The following is a 22,209-nucleotide window of genomic DNA, read 5'->3' as shown; positions in this document are numbered from 1 at the left end:
CAAGAGAAAGAGAAGGAAGAAGAAGGAAATATGAAAGAGGGGGAGAGAAGAAGGAGTGTGTGTATATTTGTAATGAGGCATGATAGTTGCCTACTCTCCAGAAAACCCAAAAATGTTAGCATAAATGCAGGTGGGGCGAACAAGACAGCCCAGAGAATGACAAGAGTCCCGGCCAACTCTGGGCTACACTAAGATTTACATGACACTTTAAGGTTGGTAAGGCACTTTCCATATATGACCTTATTGTGTATAGACACACATGCCATGTAAGACCATTGGATATCCTTCTAAATAAGAATAAATTGTACAAAAAGCAAAGTATCAAAGTTTGGTTATTGTTTTTTTTAAATAAGGTTTATCCCCAAAGGAAAAAAATGTACCAAAAATTGTTGACAAGAATCTTAACCAATATATTGAAATGTTTCAGGTATAAAAAACTCACCCAGAGCTTACAATATTGTTACGGTTAAAAAATAAAAGGATCTCCCCCTTACTATAGAACCGTATTATTCCACAAACTTTTTTGATTATTTCTTTAGAGAGATAGTGATGAATAAGTGGGCTTCTTCTTGGTCCTGGGTTCTAATTCCAATCTAATTAAAACTTCAATTATAGGAATGGCTGGGGAAGTCCCATTTTCTTCTTTACGAATTCTTCTGAGGAATTTTGACAGTGACCTGTAACAGAATGAATGAATGAATGAATGGAGAGTTAAAAAGGTTCAAAGAAGGGATGTGTAACAATGTCCAATCTCAACCATGGAGAAGATATGAGTAAAGGCAACTCCCTTCTTTCTCGGGAGAAGTGAGAGGCAGGTTGGTGTATTAGTATGAAATACTGTACGTGACGCTGAGATAGTTGGTGTTGATGAACTCTTTTTCTTTATCACAAGGGATGTAATTGGAGAAGTGTACCATGTGGAAATGACATATAAAAATAAAAGAAATCTCTAAAACTTTCTTTTAAATCAAAGAGAGAATTATTGCCATTCCCTAGAGTTAACAGCTATTTCAAAAGCCTCTCCAACAAAAACTTTTGGTATTGTCACTCTAGTTCTAAGAGCAAAATGCAGTGTTGTGGAAATGGACATTTTTGTTGGTTTCAAGAGACTATTCTGAGTGAAAACTTGAGGGAATATTGGAGAGGCCTTCTACCTTGATAGAACTGTTTTCATCTTTATCTTGTTTTTGTTTTTTTTTTTTTGTTGTTTTTTTTTTGTTGTTGTTGTTTTTTTAAACCCTTAACTTCTGTGTATTGGCTCCTAGGTCAAAGAGTGGTAAGGGTGGGCAATGGGGGTCAAGTGACTTGCCCAGGGTCACACAGCTGGGAAGTGTCTGAGGCCGGATTTGAACCTAGGACCTCCGGCCTCTAGGCCTGACTCTCAATCCAATGAGCTACCCAGCTACCTTTGTCATCTTTATCTTGTGAAGAGAATGAAGAGAATTCTTGAGAAAAAACTTTGCTTAATTCCTGAATGAACTCAATGTGGATAGGAATGTGTTCTCAGGAGTAAAGAGATACTATCTGCAACTGGAGAGAGGATTTGAGGAGATTCTCTATGATCTTTTGAACAGTAAAAATACTATAAATGTTTACATTTACAATTTTAAAAATTTACAGTTTTAGTCACTGGTTTAGACTGTAGTCAGGGAATGCCAGACTGGAAATAAAAATTTTTTAAGAGAAAGCAATTGCTTAATGAATGGAAATGAATATGATGAAGGCAAAATAATTCTTGGTAGAAGTTAGCCCTGATACTCACAGTTTTCACTTCTGTATATGCTTGTAGACCATACTCGCCAAGCTCTCGCCCATTCCCAGACATCTTGTAACCTCCAAATGGGGACTGTGCCCCAAAGACATCATAACAATTTATCCTGCAATATAGAACAAGGTTTCAAAAACGGTTTCCAGTGGAAGCTTCCTGTTCTCCTAACCAAATAGTGTTCACGGGCTTCTCAGGGAGGATTTCCAACTCCCACCCTTTAAAATTAATTTAAAATCCACCTTTTTTTCCCCCTCTCCTACCTCCACTGAAAAAGAAAAGCAAGACCTTTGTAACAAAGGTGTATGGTCAAGCAAAATAATTTCCCAAGTTGGCCACGTCCAAAAGCCACGTCTCAGTCAGTGCTCTGAGTTCACCCTGTTTGTCAGGAGGTAGCAAACCTGTTTCATCAAGATTCCTTCAGAGTTCTGGATGGTCATTGCTTAGATCAGAGTTCTAAGGTCTCTCCAAGTTGTAAGTCTTTATGATATTGTTGCTCGAGGGAAGAGGTTTGTTTTCAAAGCAGGTGTACAGAAAGTGCTTAACAAATGCATGCTGGATTAAATCACCCTCTTGGGGGTTTGGCTCCTGTCTCAAACAAATTTCTCTCTCCATTATGTGGCTTTTTTTAGCATCATCTCTCAGTGACTTGGAGGTCAAAGACCAGTGAGTAAAGTCAGGTATAGATAAACCCTCAGAGAAAGGAAGTTAAAGAACCAAGGAACCAACATCGGAAAATGATTCCACAGGACTGCCCCCTGGACGGCCCAGGCAAATTAAGAAATGATGGTTGGTTCCTGAGATGTGTCGTGTGAGAGTTAGTGTGGGTAGAGAAAAGAGCTTATAAGGGGAGACCTAGAGCCTTTCTGGGTCTTCTGGCTGGAGCACGGAGAGTAGAAGGAACCTTGTCAGCGTTTAGATACAGGCTTAAAATGACAGTCATAGATTAGAAAGCTAAGTATCTCCATCTCTTTCCTACCTTTCCCTCTCTTTACTACTACTATTACTTAGATTTAATAAAGTTATTAAGCTACTATCAGCCTCATAATTTTAATTATTATGCTCCTTACCACACTGTGCCAGCCTGCAGTGCCTGGGAGAGATAGTTGGCCTTGTCCAGGTCCTTTGTGAAGACTGCTGCGGCCAGCCCATACTTTGAATTATTGGCCCTCCCCACCACCTCTTCAATGGTCTTGAACTTCATTATCTGCATCACAGGCCCAAAAATCTGTGGAGCAAAGAAAAAGCAGGAGCCTAGATTTTGAGCTCTATTCCACTGTGGGGCCATGCCTATTGTCTGGAGCTCTCCCCTGGCATCGAGCCTCCCTGAAACTTGGACCCACTGTACCTGGTTCTGTTTTCCGGAGCCAAGGCTGATCCTCCTTAATGCACCTGACCAGGCCTTTAACGACTTGGAGAGGGCTACCGTGTCCCCCCTCACACCCCATCCACCCAAACTCTCCAGGTTAAATAAACATCCCTAATTCCTTCAACCAAAGATTAGCCAAAGTGCCGGAGGCTCACCTGAGACCCATCTCTTCCCTCTGTTGGGAGAAAGGAGCCTGCAGGACTGTGGACACTCACCTCTTCTGAGGCGATGATCATGTTATCCTTTACATCCCCAAAGACGGTGGGCTGGACAAAGAAGCCCCGTTCAGCGGCAGGCCCGCCTCCACACAGCAGCTTGGCTCCTTCCTCTTTCCCCGAATTGATGTAGCCCAGAATCTTCTTAAATTGTTTTTCATCTACCTGTGGAGAGAAAAGTATGGCTTGGTCCCAGATGCTTGTGCCTAGGGCAAGTGGTCAAAGGGAACTTGACTTCATCTTAGATTAGATTAAAAAAAAATAATAATAACTTTTAGTGCTTGCTTTGGCAGCACATATACTAAAATTGGAACAATACAGAGAGAAGATGAGCATGGCCCCTCTGTAAGGATGACATGCAAATTTGTGAAGCGTTTCATATTTTTAGGATAAATTATATGGAAATTTGTTATAACATGCACTTGATAATAAATAAATAATAACCTTTACCTTCTATCTTGGAATCAACACTGTGTATTAGTTCTAAGGCAAGGGAAATGGAGGGCTAGGAAATGGAGGCTGAGTGACTTGCCCAGGGTCACACAGCCAGGAAGTGTCTGAGGCCAGATTTGAACCCAGGACCTCCTGTCTCTAGGCCTGGCTCTCAATCCACCGAGCCACCCAGCTGTCCTCTCAGATTAGACTGTGGGCTCTTTGAAGGGCTGTCTCCTGCCTCTTTTTGTATCCCCAAAGTGCGTGGTCCCTATTAGGTTCTTAAGAAATGCTGACTTATTAAACGACAGTTTCATTTCTGAATGATGCAAAGAAACACTTTGATGGTAACTGAGATGATACTAGAGAAGGACAAATAGGGGGGCAGGGGTCTGCCATTCCACTGCTACAGAGAAATCCCCCAGAATGTAGCTCAGTACCTTCTCCGCCATTTGTAGTTGTAAAGCAAGGATCCTTGTGAACTTGCTTCTAAAAAAAGATTGCTCATTTCTAAGAACTCTATGTCTTGGTCCCTTCGCATCCTTTCCAGGAAGGGTTTTATTCCCAAAAGCTGAGGCTAGAACAGAGCTAAAAGGGGCCAGAATCTTCCCCAAAAGGGCAGAGACCTGAAAACCAGCCAGATGCTTCAGTCGTCTGGCCCCACAGAAACCTACACGTGTCAGGAAAGCCATCTGTTCTTCCAGGTTGGAAGGGCTGCCGAGTGGGAAAACCGGGTCAAGGTGGTATGCCTGGCAGGTGGCAGGCATTGTGGTGGGCACAGGGGAAATCAGGGCAAACCTCCAACGGTGCCTGCCTTCTAGAGGCTTACATTTAGCTTTGACTTTAGCAAGAAGCTTTCCCCAATCCTCTTTTGTGCTGGCACCTTCATTCTAGTCTATATTATAGTTACAGTTTATTTGTTCAGAGTTGTTTGCAGGCTGTCTGCATCCATTGGACTGTGAGCTTCTTGGGGGCAGGGACTATCTTTTGCCTTTATTTTTTAATTTTTTTCTAGGCTTACATGATTCTTGTTGTTTCCCCTCCTCTTCTGGAGTTGACATTTTGACAGATCGCTTCCTCTTAGCACAATGCCTGGAGCATAGTAGGCACTTTAAAAAAATATAGGCTGAGGGGCAAGTGAGGTGGTTCATTGGATAGAGTGCCAGGTCTGGAGTCAGGAGGAACTGGGTTCAAATCAGATACTTCCTAGTTGTGTGACCCTGGGCAAGTCCCTTAATCCCATTTGCCTAGGTTTTATCCTTCTGGCTTGGAGTTGTTAATAAGACAGAAAAAGTTTTAAAAAATATGAATGTGTAAGTAAATAAAAATTAGCTTAAACTGATTACTTATGGAATATCATACAGAGATAGATAAAAGGAAAGACAAAATATATAGAAAACTGAATAATGTTCACGATAGCGAACCCCCCGGAAGGGAGCCGTTTCTCTATTTCCACGTCCCTCGACCCCAGTTCTCAGGGCTTGAAAGGCACAGAAGTAAATACACACACGCCAGACTGGCCAGCCTACCTGAGGCCCCTGCTCAGTCCGGCTGTCAAAGGGGTTCCCCACCACCCGAGCCTTGGCCCGGGCCACACTCCTCTCCACAAACTCGGAGTAGATGTCCTCCTGCACAAAGGTCCTGGAGCCAGCACAGCAGCACTGGCCCTGGTTGAAGAACAGAGCAAAGTGGGCCTGCTCCACAGCCCAGTCCACTGTTGGGGGAAGGAGGCGGGAAATTAAGAGATTGTCCACGTCCCCATCCCATGCCCGCCCGCTGCCATGGCTCCCCAGTCAGGAAGCCCTGCGTCAGGTGGGGTGGCAGGGCCAGCCTTGGGGGCACAGGCAGGAATAGCCAGGGAGCCAAATTCTAGCCCATTTCTTGACTTTGGGGACCCCTCTGTGAAACAGAGTTCAACTCACATTCCTACTTTGGGCTTGTTTCAATCACGTCTGACTCTGTGACCTCATTTGGGGTTTTTCTCAGCAAACATACTGGAGTAGTTTGTCATTTCCTTCTCCAGCTCATTTTACAGATGAGGAAACGGAGGCATTTAGGGTGAAGTGACTTGTCCAGGGTCACCCAATGAGTAGGTGTGTAAGGCTAGAGTTTTCCTGACTTTGGCCCAGCACTCTATCCACCGCCCCACCTCGCTGCTCCATATTGCTACTTATTATTACAAAGTGAAAGGTGGTGAGGCAAAGTGGCCAGAGACCCAGGTTCCAGTCCTGTCCTGGACATAGACCAGCTGCATCCCCAGGCAAATGAATGGGCTTCTCAGAGCTCTAGCCAGGTCCCGAAGCTGCAGAGAAAGGGCCCATCGGTACCGGTAGAGGGAGTTTCCTCGACCAAGGAAACCGCAGATGGGGCTTAACAAAAAGGCTCCATGAGTATTCCCTCCTGTGTGGGGGCGCTCACCTCCCGGCCCTCCAAAACAACCCCAGGCCCCTCCCCAGCAGGGCTTACTGTCGGCGTCCGACATGATGATGTTGGGGCTCTTGCCGCCCAGTTCCAGCGTCACTCTCTTCAGGTTGCTGTTCCCTGCTGCTACCTGGATGAGGTTCCCGACCTACAAGGAGAAAAGAGGCTGCAGCACGAAAGCCAAGACCTCTGCTGGATTTCAGCAGAACGGACCTGAGTTCAAATTTCCCAGGCCATTCGCTTCCCATGGTGCCTCGGGGGTCTTTCAGGTCATGCCTCAGTTTCCTCATCTGTAAAATCAGGAGCTAGAACAGAGCTCTGAGCTCCCTGGCAATACTCAGTCTATGATTCTATGAACTAAGGAAAGCCAGATTCCATTTATTCCCCCCCCCCCCCCGTCCTGGCTTAAACCCTTTCTCTTTTCCCTGGCAGGCTTCCAAAGGGGTGGATTCATTGGTGTCACAGACCCCAGGGACCCTGTTTAGGCAGCCAGCCCTTAGTTAACAGCTAAAGGAGGTAGTATTTATAGAGCACCTACTAGGTGCCACATATCATGCCAAGAGCCTTACTAATATAGTCCCATATAGCTTTATATTTATTTTATTACCATTTTACATTTATCATATTTGTTATATAATACATTCACAATATATTTGTTATATAATATGTAAATAATATATTTATTATATATTACAATTTTATTATTTCCATTTATATTAATTATATACTTATGTTATTGTATAATGCATAAATTATATATTTATACATTATATTTCTATTATATATTTACATTTATTTTATTACTATTTTAAATTTGTTGTTATAGAATATATAATGCTTATTATGTAATATGTAAATTACATATTTATATATTATATGTATTTTATATTATTATTTTATTTACATTTATTTTATTACATTTTACAGTTGTTATAGTTGTTATATAATATATAAATTGTTTATTATGTAAACATAATTTATATATGTATTATTTATTATTATATTTACATTTATTTTATTACTATTTTACACTAATATTATATAATTACATACTATATATTTGTTATAAAATATATGTTATATATTATTACTATTTCATATTTACATTTATTTTATTACAATTTTACATTTATTATATTAGTTATAATAGATAAATTATGTTTATTATATAATAGGCTAAGTTATATTATACATAGTTACAGATTATTACTATTTTATATTTATTTTATCATTTTACATTTATTATATAATTATGAATTATCTATTTATTATATAATATAGGAAATGTGTGTTTATATGTTATATTAATTATATATTATTACTATTTTAGATTTATATTTTACCAATATAGTCCCACAGCAACCCTAGGAGATGAATGCTATCATTAACGCCATTTTACAGAATTACAGAAACTGAGGCAGACAGTCAGTCCCCCTCAAGAAGGGCAGGGCAGGCCACTCTATCACAAGACAAACCTGCCAACTCTTGGACTTACCTCAGTGGAGCCAGTGAATGCCACCTTGTCCACTTCCATGTGGGAAGCAAGGGCAGCGCCAGCTGTGGGGCCAAACCCAGGGATGATGTTGACCACTCCAGGAGGGAAGCCAGCCTGTGAGTGAAAGGAAGGAAGGGAGGAGGAGGAGAAAGAAAGAGGGAAGGAGAGAAGGAAGGGGGGAAAGAGAGAGAAAGAAGGGAGAGAGGAAAAGGAAGAGAGAGAAAAGGGAGGAAAGAGTAAAAGAGAAAAGGAAGGAAGGGGGGAAAAGAGAGAAGGGAGGGAAGAGAACAAAGAAAGAGGGAAAGAGACAATGGAAGAAGGAAAGAGGGGAAAAGAGAGCGGGAAGAGAAGAAAGGAAGAGAGAGGGAAGAAAAAAGATAACAGAAGGGAGGAGAAAAGGGAAAAGGGGAAGAAAGAAAGAGGGAACAAGAGAAAGGAAGAAGGAAGGAGAGAAGGAAAAGGGGAAGAGAGAAAGAAGGGAAGGGGAGAAAAAGAGAAGGGAAAGATTTATTAATTGCCAAGTACCATGCTAAGCACTATCAATTATTCTCTCATTAGATCCTCTCCACAGCCATAGGAAGTAGGTGCTATTATAACCCCCATTTTACAGATGAGGAAACTAAGGCAGACAGAAATTAAATGACTTGCCTAGCTAGGAAATGTCTGAGACTGGATTTGAACTCAGGTCTTCCCAACTCCAGGCCTGGCATTCCATGTGCTATGGTGCCACCTAGTTGTCTCTCTCTAGCCATATCAAACTCTTGAGATTTTTTTCTTTTTAATTTTTTAAAGAGGGACTGGATGTGTTTTCACTGGTATAAGAAACTGCCAGGTGAGGAAATTCCCTCTGCCCACACTTCACTCTAACTCAAGAGTTGCCTGGCACAATGAAAAGTTGCCCAGGGACTCACAGCTAATTAATTATGTTTTAGAAATGGGATTGGAACCCAGGACTTCTTGGCTCTCTCCTATGCCCGATGCTGAATAAGTGTTCTGCACATACATGAAGGCTCTATGGCTTCTGTCACAGTTGAGAACTTCCTCCAGTGAAGGAGATGTGAAGATTACTGACCACCTAGGACATAGCAGAGGAGTGCTGGAGTGTTCCAAGAATCAGAGAAGTAAAATGACTTAATCAAAGTTATGCAGCTCATAAATGTCAGTGGGGGCAGCTGGGCGGCTCAGTAAGTAGACAGAGAGCCAGGCCAGAGACAGAAGGTCCTGGGCTCAAATCCTAGCTGTGTGACCCTGGGCAAGTCATTTAACCCCACTGCCTAACCTTTGCTGTTCTTCTGCCTTAGAACTAATATACAGCATTGATTTAAAGATGGCAAAATAAGGGTTTAGAAAAAGAAAACAAAATCCAGCTTCTGATACTGACTGGCTGTGAATCCTTGGTGAAATCATCTCAACTGGGTCTCAGTTTCCCCAATCTGTAAAATGGGGCTAATAACAACTGTTACCTCACCATGTGACTGTGAAGATTAAATGAAATAATATATGTCAAGTATTTGGCAAGTTGCAAAGCACTAGAGTCAGTCAGTCAGTCAGCATTTATTAAGCGCTGTCTGTACACCAGGCATTATGAAATATAGTAATAAAAAGCCAAAAACGCCTTTAAGGCGCTCCCATTGTAAAAGGTAAGATTCTGTGCAAACCACAACATACAAACAAGAGAGACAGAATAAAAGGAAGGCAATGAAGCTATACTGAAATGAAGGACATGAATAACACAGTCACACACATGGGAGAGGGGGCTGTTATTTTTTAAATGTTAAAAGACTGGGAAGGAGTCTTAGATTGCACATGTTGATCTGGAAGAGAATTAAGAGGAAATAAGAGCCGAGGTGCTCACCTCCTTGATCAGGTTGGCCACATAGAGGGCGGTCAAGGGAGTCTGCTCGGCCACCTTCATCACGACCACATTTCCTGTAGCCAAGGCTGGTCCCAGCTTCCAGGCTTGCATCAGTAGCGGGAAGTTCCACTGGAAGAGAAGTTGTTTAGTCACTTTTCAGACCTAAGGTGAATGGGGGAAGAGAGGAAAGAGAAAGAAAAAGAGAGAACAGGAGAAGAGGGAAGGAGAGGGGGGAGACTAAGAGAAAAGAGGCAAGACAGGTAAAGAGGAAGGAGAGAGAAACAGAGATGGAGGGAAGGAAGAAAAGGCAGACAGAGAGAGAGAGAGAGAGAGACAGACAGACAGACAGACAGACAGACAGACAGACAGACAGACAAGACAGATAAAGAGGAAGGGGAGAGAAACAAAGAGGGAGGGAAGGAGAGCAGGGGGAGGCAGACAGAGGAGAAAGGGAGAGAGGGGAGAGAGAGAAAAGGAAAGAGAGACTAAGAGAAGAGAGCCAAGACAGATAAAGAGGAAGGGAAAGAAACAAAGACACGGAGGGAGAGACAGACAGAGGGAAAGAAGATGGAAGAGAGAAGGAGAGAAAAGAGAGAAGGGAAGGGATGTGGAAGAAGAGCCTTCCAGGCATGGAGAACAATCAGGGAAAATGCCCAGTTAGGAGATGGAGTGTTTAGTTGGAGGAATAGTCAATAAACATTTATTTAATGCCTTCTATGTGACAGGCACCATGCAAAGTACTGTGGATACCAAAATGGCAAAAGACAGTGCCTGCCCTCAAGGACCTTACAATCTAAAAGGGGAGACAACAAGTACAAATAAATTCTATAGAGGAAAAACTAAGAAATCATTAACAGAGGGAAGGAAATAGAATTAAGAAGGGTTGGCAAAGGCTTCCTATAGAAGGTGGGATTTTAGCAGAGACTTGAAGGAAGTGGCAGAGGCGGTCAGAGAAGAGAAGGAGCATTCCAGGCAGAGGGGCCAGCCATGGCAAAGGTAAGGAAGAGGGAGATGTGCCAGGGACAAACCAGGAGTTCAGTGTCATTGTATCACAGAATGGGGAAGGGAAGGTGTGAGAATGCTGGGAAGGTAGAAGGGGACCAAATAATAACAGGCTTTAAAAGCCAAAGGGAGGATTTTCTATTTGATCCTGGAAGGAGAAGGGAGCCACTGAAGTTGATTGAAGGAGGGGATGTCAAGGTGAGACCAGTACTTTAGGAAGATCCCTTTTGGCACTTTAAGACTCAGCTCAAATGACAAATTGGACAGGGCTTCCCCCCACTAGACCAGTGTTTCTCAACCTTCTCTGTGTACTGGACCCTTTAGTTAGCCTGGTGAAATCTATGGTCTTTTCTCAGAATAATATTTTAAATGCATAAAATTAAGTACATGGGAACACAAAGGAAACTGATTATCATGAAATACAATTATCAAAATACTAAAAAAAAGTTCTCAGACTCCAGGTTATGAACTGTAGTATACCATCTAATGTGACTTTGCATCTCCTCTGTATCTTTTTTTAACCCCTTACTTTCTGACTTAGTAACTGCTGGGTGGCACAATGGATAGTGCCAGGTCTGGAACTGGGAGGACATGAGCTCAAATCTGGCCTCTGACACTTCTTAGCTGTGTGACTGTGGGCAAGTCACTTAACCCCGATTGCCTAGACCTTGCTGCTCTTTTATATTTTTGTTGTTGTTGTTGTTGTTTTTAAACCCTTACCTTCCATCTTGGAATCAATACTCTGTATTGGTTCCAAGGCAGAAGAGTGGTAAGGGCTAGGCAATGGGGATTAAGTGACTTGCTCAGGGTGACACAGCTAGGAAGTGTCTGAGGCCAGATTTGAACCCAGGACCTTCCATCTCTAGGCCTGGCTCTTAATACACTGAGCCACCCAGTTGCCTCCCTCTTCTGTTTTAAGACTGAATGTAAGGGTTTAAAAAAAAAAAGAATTTTTTTTTCAGGCACATACAGAATGGACTGGAGAAGGGAGAGACATAGACAGGAACAGCGAGGCCATCTGTCAGCAGGCTCACACCTGACGCCTTTCAGGCCTGGCAGGACTTGCCATTGCTTATCCTTCCATGGCCCCATCTGGAGTTACCTCCCTGCCACAGTGAAGTAGCAGAAGAAAAGTCATGGTGGTCCTCCTCAATGTCAGCCACTGCTATTGTGGACCCCACAGATCTGCCTTCAGGAGCAGAGATTCCTGGGATTTTCTATCCCACTGCAGGAAAAACTCAGATGGGAACAGGCAGAAGCTTCCACCTCCAGGTCAACATTCAGGATTTATGAACAAGGAGGGAGTAGAGGTGGGCAGGCATCACTTACTGGAATGATCTGGGCACAAACTCCAATAGGCTCATGGCGTGTATAGCTGAAAAAATCTCCATCAATGGGAATGGTCTTCCCATGGTACTTGTCAGCCCAGCCCGCGTAATACCTGAAAATAATGGTGGTTTTAGTTAATGGATCACAGGGAAGCTTTCTAAAGCCCTGACAGAAAGGGAGGCAAAGAGGCTTAATCCCTGGTGCCTCAAAGAGCCTTCCTCTTTGGCTCAATCCCAGGAAAAATGCCTATAAATGCTAAACACTTGGCAGCCTCTCGAGATCTGGGCTCCGTGAGAAAACACGCCAAAGCTCCTTAACTACCAACAGGCTCTGAGATCGCAAAGGTAAACAGGATACAGCCCAAGATGATCCACACACATCGCAAGATAAACACTTTCCCTCCCCTCCAGAAGCTTACAGTCTAGCCCACAAAGGCAAAGAAAGAAGTGACTCCAGATGAGAAGTGATGGGGAAACTTGGAGCACCTTTCTGTTTGGAGCAGGAAGGGTAGAGACTGGGGGTTTCATAGGTGGAGGGACTTCCCAAAGAGGACTCTTCATTCTCTAATGCAGGCTACAACTCCTTTGTAACTCAGGGTCATCTGAGAATTGCCTTGGACACCGAAAGGCTAAGGGACTTGCCCAGAGTCTCACAGCTACCACATGTTAGAGGTGGGGGCTTGAACCCAAGGCTTCTTTGACTCCAAACCTCAATTCACCAAGACTACATCATCTGTCAAACATGTTGCAGGAAGTTATGTTCATACAAAGATGGAGAGGAGCAGGGTTTGTCGCATTCTTTGTATCCCCAGGGCCTGGCATACAGTGGGCATTAAATTAATGCTTGTTGATTGATAAGGGACAGGAGAAAGGAGAGGAGAGGGAGAAAGAGAAGGAGAGGAGAGAGAGGGAGAAGGAGAATACTACTACCATACACATTTGACTTGAGCATAACCCCCCACCCATCTTCCTCATCCATGAAAAGGTAGAATTATTCTCATTCTTCCTCCTCTCTCTCTCTCTCTCTCAGGACTAGTCTGAAGAAATATATCAGTAAGAGATAACAAGTGTGTGATTCCACCATCAAACATGTATTGTGTGCCAGCTATGCCAAGCACCACAAAGCAGTTCCTGCCCTCAGGGAGCTTTCATTCCGCTCCTCCAAATAAGTGTACTCAATAAACAGGAGATATAGAAACTAGGAACTATTTCCCAAGACCCTAAGGCATGTTCCTGGTCCGGGGCTCCTCAGAAGCAATCTGAAAGACTTTTTCCCCCTGAGCTATGATCATTCCCACTGTGTCAGTTAAAAATTATTCTAAGCCCTGGGAGACTACAATTCCCAGGACTATCTGCTACAACTTCCCCCAACACCTCCCACTTCCTTTGTGGGAGGTATCAGAGAAAGTATAAAAGAGAGTTTGGGCGCCTTTTCACTCTCTCTACCCTGGACCCTGCAGAGTGCTCTAGCTTAGAGACTCTCTAGGTTCTCTCAGATCCTGGATTCTCTCTACCCAGTAGGCTGAGGAAACCCTCTTTCCCTACCTAATCTTTCCCTTTTCTAATTTAAATAAAACCTAGCTATTCTAAACCCTAAGTTGCTCTCTGATCTTTTATTTGAGCCCAGAAGGGCTCTGGTCAATTTCTCCCTGTCCCGGCTGGGGACCACCTTCCTTTCCCTTCCTCTACCTTCCTCTCTCCTTTCTCCCATCCATCCTTCCTCCTACCTTCCTCCCTTCACCCACTCATACCATCCATGGGATTAACTTCTGGAGGCCAAAGACAAAAAGAAAGCTAACAAAGCTCAGCCACTTCCTACTGTGCCATTTTGCAAATGGCTCCACCTTGCAAATGGCGCCATCTTGGAATTCTCTTCTCCAATGCCAACATGACAACCACAGGACCTACCGAAGGCACTTGAGAACCATGTCCAAATCCACTAGGTAGGAGATGACGTAGGGTTTGCCATTGTCCAAGGTCTCCAGCGTCTGAGAAAAGAAAAGCTCATTCAGCAGGCAATGTCAGGGTATACACATACCTTGGGGTCATACACTTGTTGGTAATGAGAAACTCCTAGGCTTAACATAGGCTATTTTTTTTTAACACTTACCTTCTGTCTCAGAATCAATTCTAAGATAGAGCAGCAAAGGCTAGGCAATAGGGGTTAAGTAACTTGCCCAGGGTCACACAGCTGGGAAGTATCTGAGGTCACATTTGAACTCAAGACCGCCTAACTCCAGGCCTGGTGCTCTATCCATTGTGCCACCTAGTTGCCCCTTAACACAGACTCCTAAAGGGCCAGGTATATGTGTTTGGTTGGCTGGTTGGCAGGGGGGAAAGGGAAGGAGATGAGGTGGGATGCAAGGGAAGAACACATACGGCCAGGTAAGCTCGGTCTCTCTCAATCAGGTCTGCCAACCGGTTCAGCAGCACTCCTCTGTAGGATGCATCCATCTTCCTCCATGGGGAGCCCAGTTGGAATGCATTTTTGGCGGCCTTTACCGCCTTGTCCACATCTGCCTGGAAAAGAGATCGAGCCTTAGCTCAGCTTTTGCACAGACACCTTAGTGGTAATGACAGCTAACAAGAGAAGAGGACTGAGCAGAGAGGGCTAGTCATAGGACTCTGGATCTAGGGCTGGAAGGAGCCTCAGAGATAGCCAGTTGAATCCTCTTATTTTACAGAGATGCTCACTGAAAAACAGGCTTACAAGGATGATAGATTTCTAGCTGGAAGAGATTCTCAAGACCCCCATGTCCAATCCCTTCATTGTATGGCAAGGAAACAGAGGTCCAGGGAGGGAAGTGATTTGTCCAAGGCCACAGAGGTCATAAGCATCAGAGGTGGAATTTGAATCTAGGTCCTTTTCACTGTACCCCACTGTTTCCCCCAGACCCAATTTCTAGGTATGGGCAATAAAATATCTATCAATCTAAGAAAATCAAAGATGTAAACAAAGGTCCAAATATATGACAAAAGACTCATATAGCAGCACTTTCTGTAGTGGCAAAAAATGGGGGGGGGGAAGAAAGGGGGTGCCCATCAGTGGGGAAAATAGCTGGACAGATTATGGCATAATGAATTAATGAATTATCATTCAACCAGAAGAAAAAAACAAATCTGAGGAATTCTGAGAAGTCCTGGAAGACTTACATCAATGGGTGCAAAATGAAGAAAGCAAATCCAGGAGACAACATGCACAATGAGTACAATAATATAAATTAAATAGCATTGAAAGGAAGATCAGCTCAGATGAACCTTAATGACCAATATGGATTCCAGGGGAGAGCTGAAACTCCCTCCTGCCTTTTCATGATAGACCTGGGGAAGGGCAGAGAGAAAGACCACAGACGACAATAATCTCTGATAAATGTATTGGCTGTGGTGGTCAGTTTTGCACAGCTTGCTTGTTTTCTTTCTTTTCTTTCTTTCGAAGGAGAAAAACTATGGATGGTACAGTACGTTGGGAAGTAATTGTGGTATAAGAAAACCATAAAACTCAATAATAATAAAACTTTAATAATAATGACAAATACTTGATGATCCATCCCTAAAACATAAGCCCCAAATTGCTTGTCAACTCCGGGAGGGGGAGAGAGAACGTGAATCATGTAACCATGGAAAAAAAATTTTTAATTAAATTTAAAATTAAAAAAATAAGCCCGAGAAAGTTGTCCTACTAAAACAGCTCCTCAATCTTCTCTCCACAAACTCAAACTCAAAGATGTGAATTTTTGATGGGAGAGGGAGGGGAACCAGACAGTGAGAAAACTCCCTCTACTCTTCTGCAATTTATAGTTTCGGTAGGCAAGAGGTGAGGTGATTTCTCCAGAGCCGCCCAGCCAGAAGTTTTCTGAAACTGGACTGGAAATCAGATCTCTGAGACTCCAAAGTCAGCTCTTTATACAACACATACATAATGTGCCTCTCAATACATAAGTCAATACATACTTGTTGACTAAATCTTCCAAAACTTCGCCTGCGAGCCAAAATACTTTCAACACTTAACGTATTTATTTTAGTGATGTTGTTGTTCAGTCATTTCAGTCGTGCCCAACTCTTTGTGACCTTATTTGGGGCCTTTCTTGGCAGAGATACTGGCATGCTTTGCCATTTCCTTCTCCAGCTCATTTTACAGAGGAGGAAACTGAAGTAAACAGACGTGGCCATTTTGGAGAGTGGTTTAGTGGAAATTGAGCGAACCACACCGATTCCACCTTGTGATTCAATTCTGGAGTTAGCTCACTTCCTTTTCTATTCAGCTATGAGCCTATTCCAAATTCACAAATACAGAGAAAACTGTATTTAGTTGCAGGAATCGGGAGAAAATCTTGTTACTCTGTTTGAACCTCACTCTGTATGGCTGGAAACCCAAACCACCTAGACCTGCAGGTTAGAGAACTTTAATGAAGGATCTAGAAACACAGCCAGATCCAAAGAATGATGCAAAGAGTTCTCTTCTAATTGTACATCTCAAGCAACCTCTATGACTTATCTGAAAACTGGCCCCGAGCTGATCAGTTACTGTTTCCTCTTTTCTTTGGTTGTTTAAAGATACTCGGGGAGCAGATTGTCTAATGTTGCATTGTTTCCTTTTAATTAATGGAACTTATTGGATTGTTTTTAATGTTATAAAAATCTGTTTTCCTTCATATATGGGATCCAGCCCTACATTAAGGAAGTGGCCTGGTTCCTATTTATTAAGCAACTGGTAAAGCATTGCTTAATAAATCAGCATGTTCCTTTGGTCCCTCAGTCATTTCATCTTCTGCTCATTACATTTTTGGTGAGCCAGCTGGGTAAAAGTCAGAATTCTGACCCCTCCTCCCTCTGAACCAATAGCTGGCCAGAAAAACTCCCTAGAGTTCTCTCCTTAATCAGGGACTTTTTTGAGGAAGACTGCCTCCAGAGGTAGAACTCCAGCTCTCAATCCCTATTTCTTTTAACTAAGTAAAGGTTTAGGTTTTATTTTTTTCCCTTTTTTTTTTTCCCATTAAGGCTTGGCAAGTACGCCTGATTTGGAGGGACCACAGGAATTGGAGTGTTTTAGGTTTAGAGGGTGCTCCTAGATTTGGAGGAACCCCTGGAATTGGTATATATGTGTGTATGTGTATGTGTATGTGTATGTGTGTGTGTGTGTGTATATATATATATATTTTAAACCCTTACCTTCTGTCTTAGAATCAATATTGTTTATTTGTTCCAAGGCAGAAGAGTGACAAGGGCTAGGCAATGGGAGTTAAGTGACTTGCCCAAGGTCACACAGCTAGGAAGTATGAGATCCTATTTGAACCCAGGATCTCCTGGCTCTGGGCCTGGTTCTCAATCTACTGAGCTACCTGAGAGGGCCCCCTGGTTTTTATGTTTAAATTAGGTTGGGATCCAGTTTTTTTGGTCTGGAACTCTGGTTTTTGTACCTGCCCCTGGATTTGAGGTGCTTTGGGTTTTGGTTAAATTTGTCCTGGAATTGAGGTGCTTTAAGTTTAGGGTTTTCTAAAGTCACAACAGAAGAGGGATTCCAACAATAGTAAGATACCTGCAAACTCCGCCTTGGATAGAGTTTTGATAGCATAGCACCAAGGGATGCTCCTGTTACAGGAATGACTAAACAGCATACAACTGAATTATGTAACACCTGCTATAAATCGGTAAGAGATTTAACTGTTCATTTTGTTTTTACTAATTAGGCTCTTATCATTATTGCAAATTAAAAGAAATGTATTTTATTTTATTTTTTAAATATTTTATCTTTTAGAAAAATTTTCCATGGTTACATGATTCATGTTTTCACTTTCTCCTTCACCCCCCTCTTTGAACCCTCCCCCCCCATAGCCAACGTGCATTTCCACTGGTTTTAACATGTCATCAAATTAAAAGAAATTTAAGCTAGTCATTGAAAAATCTCATTCTGATCAGATGAACTTTTGGTTTTGCTGGGCAGCTTTGTGCCCACCTCCCCCTAAAAGGGGTTTTGTGTTCTTTATATCCTATGTGTTTGTCTTCTATAAAATCGAGGATTCTTTTTTTTGTTTTGTTTTGTTTTTTTGTTTGTTTTTTTAAACCCTTAACTTCTGTGTATTGGCTCCAACGTAGAAGAGTGGTAAGGGTGGGCAATGGGGGTCAAGTGACTTGCCCAGGGTCATACAGCTGGGAAGTGGCTGGGGCCAGATTTGAACCCAGGACCTCCCGTCTCTAGGCCTGACTCTCAATCCACTGAGCTACCCAGCTGCCCCGAAATCTAGGATTCTTAAAGGAGAAAAGGCAGCCAAGTATGAAAATCTGCTAAAAGTCTGCAAAGAGTTTAGTATGGAGGAAATACTAATGAAGTTTCAAACTTGAAGTAGTTGTCTCAGAAAGGAGGACTAACTCTCACTTTAAGCTTTCAGTGGGAGATTCGGCTTTAAGAGAAAAAAAAAAAGAGAAAAAAATCCGCAAGAGAGATTTTTCTGTCATTTCAGCCGTGGCAGGAGATTTTGGAGATTTGAAGGTGTTTGTAGACTCGTCCTATTCAATTAGCAACTTAGGCTAAAATATCTCAGTGAGTTTGAGGTTACCACTCTAGACTTTGCTATAAGGAAAAATAAGAACTGAATCCTATACAAGTTTTTAAAGGATAAATATTTATTTCTATAACCCCCCAAAAAACAAAAACAAAGATTGACAGCCTTATTGTTTTAGTGCAGTGATGAAAGGCAACTAGTTAGAAAGCAAGCCAACAGTGAAGGAAAAAAATACATTCAGTTTGTGGTTTAAACTTACTAGCTTATTCTTCCTTGACCAAGAGAAATGCCTTCTGACTCCCACCCAGCTCAGAGATCCACTGTGACTCCTTAGTTCACAGGCCCCTTCCCTCTGACCCGCTTAGCTCTCCTCATCTCAGATTAGGTTCCCAAATAGAGGCTTTGGGGAGAGGGGGAAATGCTGTAAAAATGTAGGGAAACTACAGTTACGTTCCCGTCCCAGAAATGTATTAGCTATGTGATCCTAAGTTATCTTATCTATTTTTGCCTCTGTTTTCTGGTCTGTAAAGAGAAAAATACTAATGGTACAGAATTGTTAAAAGAATCAAATGCTATGATGATTGTGAAGTGCTTAAGAGAGTGACTGGGTAAGCACTATAGAAATGTTGACAATTATTGTTATTTCTTTAATTTAATTGTACACCTGGTTCTGCATGAAATTAGTATAAAATGCCAAAAATAATAATATGAATGATTTCTACATAGGATAATTTGGAAATGCATTCGGTAACTGATGTCATTTTGTTTTTGTTTTGTTTTTTTTAACCCTTGAACTTCGGTGTATTGTCTCATAGGTGGAAGATTGGTAAGGGTGGGCAATGGGGATCAAGTGACTTGCCCAGGGTCACACAGCTGGGAAGTGGCTGAGGCCGGATTTGAACCCAGGACCTCCCGTCTCTAGGCCTAACTCTCACTCCACTGAGCTACCCAGCTGCCCCTAACTGATGTCATTTTGACTGGTAATAACTTTTCTTTCATGTTTTAAATAAATTATATTATGTATGTTATTGTATTTATAAATTTTCTTATATTGTGAAATCTGAGAAGCCATTTTATGAGAAGTTCTATTAGGAAAACTTTATTTTTTAATCTGGATGGTATTTGATTATGAATTTAGCTTTTAAAAGAATGTGATAACACTTCCCAGCTGTGTGACCCTGGGCAAGTCACTTGACCCCCATTGCCCAGCCCTTACCACTCTTCTGCCTTGGAGCCAATACACTGTATTAATTCTAAGATGGAAGGTGAGGGTTTTAAAAAAAATCTGGCCTCCAACACTTCCTAGCTGTGTGACCCTGGGCAAGTCACTTGACCCCCATTGCCTAGCCCTTACCACTCTTCTGCCCTGGAGCCAATACACAGTATTGACTTCAAAAAGGAAGGTAAAGGTTTAAAAAAAAAAAAAAAGAAAAAAAGAAAAGAATGTGATAAAAGGGATATTTGAAAACCTAAATATTTAATGGAACATTATTTTACTTTAATGCAGATAATATAAATTGATTGTAATAATGAGTTTTCATTTGAAAAATTTTAGGTATCACTTGCAAAAATTATGAAAATATATAGGGCAGTTTAGTGACATAACTTCAATCTATTAACATGAGTTAACTACGAATGAACAACAGAGTGTGGTTAGTTTTAACTTGCAAATAAAGGATAAATGAAATTTAACTCTTAGGGAAGTAAGTCAGTATAATAAGACTTAAGTTTCAAGTTGTAGTTAGTGAAATTTTGCTATAGGAAATAGAAACTCTTGTAACTATAATCTGAAACTGTCCTGAAGCCAATTGTAGAAAATGGAACGTGCTGCAGTTCGCTACAGGTACATGTCGATATTTATGCCTGGGGAAAAGTTTTGAGGATAACTTTAGCATAGTCTAAGGTTAACTCTTAACTCAGTGCAATAATATTTCATTTCTGAATAGGAATTTTCTCTCCTTGGCTGATCCTGGACCTTCATTTAGTTATTTATTTGTTTTTTTAAACCCTTCAATTCTATATATTGGCTCCTAGGCAGAAGAGTGGTAAGGGTGGGCAATGAGGGTCAAGTGACTTGCCCAGGGTCACACAGCTGGGAAGTGTCTGAGGCCGGATTTGAACCCAGGACCTCCCGTCTCTAGGCCTGACTCTCACTCCACTGAGCTACCCAGCTGCCTCAGGGCCTTGCTTTTTGATACCTTTGACTGGCTGTCAGATATGACTCATGCCTGGAATCAAACAGGGCATTTTCCCCCCTATTATAATATATGTCAGGTCAGTTTGTGCCCTTGAGGAGACCAATCTTGACAATATTATAACTATGTCCCTTCTTTTTCTTTCATAAAAGTCTATAATCCGGGCAGGTGAGCAGTAGAAGTTTTGTAAGTACAAAACTAAATTAATTAAATTAATAGATTGATGCTAGAACATCTTTTGAGTTACTATGATGGGATGCAAATATAAAAATCTTACAATTTTAATCTCCACTTGAGGTCAAATTATAATTCAGGGATGACATTCTCCAAAAGCGGGGATTCGACAAATTAGACAAAGTAATAAGATAAAGATATAATGTAAACGTTTTCTAATGAAATGGATTAGTAAGCTTTGAAAAAGCAACTAAATTAGATTTTTTTTCTCTAAGAACTGTATGCATGTGTATGTTATTAGTTTCCAATTGTATTTAGCATGGAAATTCAGGCTTTCCATGTGTTTTAGTAATAAGTTCACAAAATTGGATTACAGATTTTACATATAAAATTGTATTGATAACTGTGAAGAAAACGAAATTATTTTCCCATTTTTAAAGTATTTGTCTCAAAATTATAAAAGACAGAAGAGTTCATTTTACAAGTTAGACCCTCATGATTTTTTTTTAAACCCTTCCTTACCTTCTGCCTTAGAATCAATGCTGTGCATTGGTTCCAAGGCAGAAGAGTGGTAAGGGTAGGCAATGGGGGTGAAGTGACTTGCCCAGGGTCACACAGCTGGGAAGTATCTGAGGCCAGATTTGAATCTAGGAGCTCCCATGTCTAGGCCTGGCTCTCAACCCACTGAGCTACCCAGCTGCCCCCATGAATTTTTTTTTTAAAGATTCTTTTTTTTTTTTTTTTTTTTAACCCTTACCTTCCATCTTGGAGTCAATGCTGTGTATTGGCTCCAAGGCAGAAGAGTGGTAAGGGTAGGCAATGGGGATAAGTGACTTGCCCAGGGTCACACAGCTGGGAAGTGTCTGAGGCCAGATGTGAACCTAGGACCTCCTGTCTCTGGGTCTGGCTCTCAATCCAGTGAGCTACCCAGTTGCCCCTTTAAAAGATTCTTAATATCAAGTACAGGATTTAGGTACAGACAGAAACAGTAAATGTATAAAACTGAAATTCTCGGAAGTTTCAGGTTTGGAAAACCAAAAGTAAAAGACTGAACTAAATTGTCTTAAGTCTTGTTACTGACAGATTTGGAGAGATTTTAATTTGGAGCCAGAGCAGCCCTCTTGAGAGCTATCCTGAGAATGAAGCCTATAAGAATGGATAAGAGATGACTAGGAACCAGATGACTACATGGGACATCTGGGACTCCAAATGTGCTGATTAAATGAATATTGTGAGTCAGGAGACTTGAGGTTAGTTAATATTGAAAATCATCATTGTCGTGGTGTTTAGGTTTAAAGTTTTCTTGATTCCCTTGGTGAGATGTAAATCTCCCGTCTCAAAATTAGTACATTGTGATCTCTTTCAGTAGTTTGATCTGTTACCACCTGACTTTTATAATTGATTAGCATTATATGGGGGGAAAACCTTTCCTTTTTATTTATTTTTTTTTTAATTAAA

At 41.8% G+C, this 22,209-nt stretch overlaps 1 protein-coding gene and 1 non-coding gene across 3 annotated transcripts in view; one reads left to right on the top strand and one right to left on the bottom strand.

Moving 5' to 3' along the window:
* Positions 1-386: 386 nt before the first annotated feature.
* ALDH2 (aldehyde dehydrogenase 2 family member) overlaps positions 387-22,209 on the bottom strand; it is a 41,430-nt gene continuing 19,607 nt past the window's right edge. The window contains exons 3-13 of one of the 2 annotated variants that reach the window (XM_044673585.1): positions 14,262-14,402; positions 13,791-13,870; positions 11,884-11,995; positions 9,553-9,681; positions 7,698-7,811; positions 6,248-6,350; positions 5,311-5,495; positions 3,350-3,514; positions 2,836-2,993; positions 1,763-1,877; positions 387-677 (exon numbers count right to left, since the gene is read on the bottom strand). In XM_044673585.1, coding sequence (XP_044529520.1) covers positions 645-677; positions 1,763-1,877; positions 2,836-2,993; positions 3,350-3,514; positions 5,311-5,495; positions 6,248-6,350; positions 7,698-7,811; positions 9,553-9,681; positions 11,884-11,995; positions 13,791-13,870; positions 14,262-14,402 — 1,335 coding nt within the window. In that variant the 3' untranslated portion in view covers positions 387-644. The remainder of the gene's footprint in view (positions 678-1,762; positions 1,878-2,835; positions 2,994-3,349; positions 3,515-5,310; positions 5,496-6,247; positions 6,351-7,697; positions 7,812-9,552; positions 9,682-11,883; positions 11,996-13,790; positions 13,871-14,261; positions 14,403-22,209) is intronic. The other variant, XM_044673593.1, reaches the window with a different exon arrangement.
* Positions 3,627-3,735, top strand: LOC123232670. Its single transcript, XR_006505197.1, has one exon. It is a non-coding gene; the product is annotated as a U6 spliceosomal RNA (small nuclear RNA).

This window comes from Gracilinanus agilis, chromosome 1 (genome assembly GCF_016433145.1).
Source record: "Gracilinanus agilis isolate LMUSP501 chromosome 1, AgileGrace, whole genome shotgun sequence".
Taxonomy (NCBI): Eukaryota; Metazoa; Chordata; class Mammalia; order Didelphimorphia; family Didelphidae; genus Gracilinanus; species Gracilinanus agilis.
This window is presented reverse-complemented; position numbering and strand designations above follow the sequence as displayed.